At 39.4% G+C, this 4,566-nt stretch overlaps 1 protein-coding gene across 1 annotated transcript in view; it reads left to right on the forward strand.

Annotated features, from left to right (window-relative positions):
- Positions 1-2,447: 2,447 nt before the first annotated feature.
- The window catches only part of LOC104959314 (nuclear receptor coactivator 2), a 27,741-nt gene continuing 25,622 nt past the window's right edge, over positions 2,448-4,566 (forward strand). The window contains exons 1-2 of the mRNA XM_010787185.1: positions 2,448-2,554; positions 3,945-4,159. Coding sequence (XP_010785487.1) covers positions 2,463-2,554; positions 3,945-4,159 — 307 coding nt within the window. The 5' untranslated portion in view covers positions 2,448-2,462. The remainder of the gene's footprint in view (positions 2,555-3,944; positions 4,160-4,566) is intronic.

Below are 4,566 nucleotides of genomic sequence, written 5' to 3' on the forward strand. Positions count from 1 at the left end.
CTCTACACACACACCCCCCCCACCCCCCACACACACACACACACACACACACACACTTCTCCGCCTCATTCTGTTTTCATTTACTCGTTCGTTATCTGACCAGCTTCAATCTTGTAGGCTACTCACTTCGTTTCTTGTAGCCCTCGAAAGGGTTTTGGAGGTTGATCCCTCGCTGAACGTCAGTTGAATGGCTTTCTTGTCCGCAGCAGCAGAAAGCATTTTCGAATGTTTGAATGAAGTGGGTCGATTTTCTCTTATGCTCCAACACACAGTTGCACGGGGTGCAGAATAGTTCCCCCCCACTTTTTGCCCGGTCTTTAGTAGAAATGTTCGTTGGTAAATGAGCTCTATACAGTGTTGTTTACATTCTGTGATGCGCGAGCTGATGACGTCACGTTAAGACGAGTTCAACTTTTTTTTCTTCTCAACTTTGTGTGGAAAAATGCGGGGATTATGCGGCGTTTTGATAAATATGCGGCCTTTTAAAAATCTGCGCCGTTTTGCTGATTATGCGGTAAATTCTGCGATCGCAGGATCGCGTTTTTCTGGAGGGTCTAAAAAATAATATTGTTTTTCTCATATCAGAGATAAGATTAGTGTGTGTTTGTCTACAAAAGTGAGGATTTGTCTTAAATGTGTAATTTTTTTAAGAGATAAGAAAGTCTGTTTGCTCTCTTTATTCCCTCAACCTTTATTTAGTGTCAAACTAAGTTGAGGAAGGCATCAAGTTAAAGTCATATGAGAAGAAAAATCGTCGATTTAAAATCAGCACGATTTGAGTAAATACTTTGAGTAGAGTCTACGAGAATAGTATTGAGTGCAAATATCTGCTTGTGTTGATTTCAGTCTAGTTTGAATACTTAACCTAATTGAATTTACATTTTGTTTTTACATTTGTATCCAAGAACATAAAGGAAATGGATGAGTCAGTGCAACACCATCATACAAAAATGGCATAACAATTATCTTAAAGAGTTCAAAACAATGCATTTAATTCACAATCCACCATCGATTGGGAACAACTCCACAATAGAGGGAAGCCATGCGTATATACACTTTAAAGTTCACCAGATAATGGCAAAAAACTATGGCTAACATGGTTTCTTGTTTTCGTAAAAGCTAAGAACGAGACGCTGAAAGTGATCAAATGAAACGACAGGGCCAGAAAGACGAGTTTATCACCAGCGTTTGGACGAAGGTCTAACAGCATGACCATATGGTGTAGCTTCTCCCTCCCAATGTTCCTCTTCCATTCCTAAATAACACTTTTAGAATAACACAATATAATACACATTATTCCTTCTCTTCTTAATTGGCACGCATGTTCATGTGAATGCTTACTGTACATGAATTAGCCTTTTTAGTGCAGTCATTATTGACACCTCCTGTATTCCCACTGGTCCTCCCACACGCCATTACAATGCTGCTTTGTTGCCATGAGTCATGGTTTTGACGAGGCCTCTTCACTCACGTTGTGTACATTTGCAGCACATTAATTATAGTCTGTTAATAAAGCGGAGAGAAGGGTGTCAGGGGTGAGCTTTTTAATTTCCAAAATGCTCAGATGCACTCGTTCTGCGTGGAATTAATGCATCCCATAATGGCGTAGGCTTTACTGTTTTGCACATCAAAGAAGAGGCCGATTCAGACGCTTTGTATGTTCAACAAAAGACACTTAGTGTATCTTTGACATCGTGGAAATTAAGCGTAAATTAGCATATAAATAACCAAGTATTGTGGAAGTAATTCTGCCTTTTACTGTTACTGTTACTGTCTTTGTATAACTGTTTAAATGTCTAAAAAGCGTCAATTTTTTAAATAACTTTACAGGTCGTTGTTTCAACTTAGGCAACTATTAATTTCCTTACTTACAGCATTAGTCATTTAAATGATGAATTCCTTACACTTATATATATTTTTTATCTTTCTAAGTAAATGTGGTTTAGTATAGATACGTTTTGGCTTGACCTCTCATTATAGCACGTTTTGTAGGACCTTATATTTGTCCCTGAAATAATATAATTGGCATTTTAAGACCATAATGTATCACAGATATAATGATCAGATCAAATGTATACAAGTTTTAAAAGAGCAATAAACTACAAATACTTAAGAATATTCAGACATCAGAACAGAAATGTAATTTATTGAAATACTATTTAAAAATGAATAAAATGTAAACAAAATGAAACCATGCAACCAAAACAATAAATACAATTGTCTCAGTTAACAAAACATTGCAGGTCCCTGAGTCTGATAATGGCAGGGAAATCATTCTGTAAACAAACACACATGTAAACAAACACACATGTAAACACAATGGGTGATTATGGATGTCTGCAAACATGCTCGAGGCCCTGTCCACATGTACAGAAAGTAAATAGCGTTATTATTGTATCAGGTGTTGTTCTGACTGTCTTTCTCTCCTCTTGTGTGTCTCCAGGTGCTGATATTGTCTGAAGATGAGTAGTGGGGGGGGAAACACCCCGGAGCCCTCCTCAGGGGGCGAGACTCTGAAGAGGAAGGACTGTCCGTCAGACCTGGTGGGGCCNAGGTGAGAAACTTAAACACCACCCAAACATCCACACATGGCTTATTACAATTCAATCAGGACAGTTTTGATGCAACGATATATATTTATTACCGGGAATACACAGATGAATTTAATAGTGTTTGGCGATTAGACCCCGTTGTGCTGGAATATCATTCGGGACGTGCCCCCTGGGGTCTCTAGACACTGGTAGTGGAGGCATGAAGGGATTGATGGAGGTCGGTCTGAAGAGTAGTGGTTTAAGCTTGACCCTGGGTTTGGAAGAAAGGAAGGGGGAAGGGGTGAGCTTCATTAGAACGAGTCCTAAACCAGGAAGTGAGTCAGCATTTTACACCTTTTGGGCATCCTTGTATCGAAGTCAACAGCTTTTTTAAACGTATTTTTGGTTAAATGTCTGAAATAAGGTCTGTGGTTGAGTTCTACCAAATAAAAAAATACATTAGTAAATACTCCATTGGTGAATACAGACGTTTTTACTCCTCTTCAAAAAAAACGGTGGTTGCTACCACGCGTCTAAATGGGAAGACTAAACGTCATAACGCTGAACATTAGCCGCCTTTAGCTTAGCGGTGGTGGTGACGTGAAGTCATGTGACCAGGACGATACAATATGACATATTAAGCTTTATCTATAAGATACTTCTGTAATGGAAAGTAAAAAGAAGCAGAGAGAGAAAGGTTGGATGAAATTATTCTATGCCCTCGCAGCTCGGTGGAGAAAAATGCAGAGGCAGCATTTTTTAGGACGAGACTTAAAAAAATACAATCTGAAGTCGTTGAATGAGGAAGTATGAAGGTTGTAGAGACCGAGGCTTTAATGAGGACTTGGGGAGGTTGTAGCTCAGGTTTTTTGAGGACGTTGACTTTAGGAAGTTAGAGTCAGGACGAAAAAAAAATTGAAGCAAAGTGGGAAGTTCAGAAAATATAAGAAAGCGTTTGGGATGTCCACAGACCTATTCAACATCAGGAAAACGTAATTTGTGTCACAACGAGGAAGACATCAATGGCAAAAAATATATGATATCAACAAAAGATAATCATATAAAAGTGATATCATACATACAAATATTCTACTTTAACTTATTCAATTATAGTTTTAACTCCCTGTTGACATGCTGTTGGGACAAAACGGCCTCAGTATATTTAATTTAATCTAAAAAATGTGTCTAATAAACATAGCAATGTTAGGGCCAAATAATATCATACCTTTAGCTAATGCTGGAAAATCCAACTCAATAAAAAAAGGGACATTTCAAGCTTGTGCATGGCAGAAAAGAGGCTGGAGTTTCTACCAAGATAATCATCCTCCTTTTCTTCCTGTGTACGTTAATGTTTGGTGTTAATGTACGTTATGTTTTGCCGTTAATGTTGGCGATGTCTTTGTGTCCCTGCAGCCCTAAAAGGAGCACAGAGAAGAGGAACCGGGAGCAGGAGAACAAGTACATCGAGGAGCTGGCCGAGCTGATCTTCGCCAACATCAATGACATGGACGACTTCAACGTGAAGCCGGACAAATGTGCCATCCTCAAAGAGACGGTGAAGCAGATCCGGCAGATCAAGGAGCAAGGTGAGGAAAAACACTCCTTCACACTCCACACTGTGTCCTCCTGATAATGCTAGACAGACCTTTCAGAGTCCTTTGCTCTACTAAACTGAGAGAAAATATAGGGAATGAGAACTGCTTATCGTTCTGGGACAGTGCAGCCATATTTGGAGGAAAGCATCTATAGAGTGATGAGGTCTTGCATTGCACCCTCGACTAAAAGCAATGGGATTTTTCCATATTGCAAAACATGAACTCTGTGGCAAACACACATTTATGATACTTGCACATATTGTTCAGCAGGATAAAAGCAACTGCCAGAAGTAAAAAAGCTAATGTTGGGCTATAAAGGAACTACAGCACGGTCACATGACTTCACGTCACCACCGCTAAGCTAAAGGTGGCTAATGTTGGGCTATAAAGGAACTACAGCACGGTCACATGACTTCACGTCACCACCGCTAAGCTAAAGG

The sequence above is a fragment of the Notothenia coriiceps genome, unplaced genomic scaffold (genome assembly GCF_000735185.1).
Source record: "Notothenia coriiceps isolate Sejong01 unplaced genomic scaffold, NC01 NC01_scaffold00001121, whole genome shotgun sequence".
Lineage (NCBI taxonomy): Eukaryota > Metazoa > Chordata > Actinopteri > Perciformes > Nototheniidae > Notothenia > Notothenia coriiceps.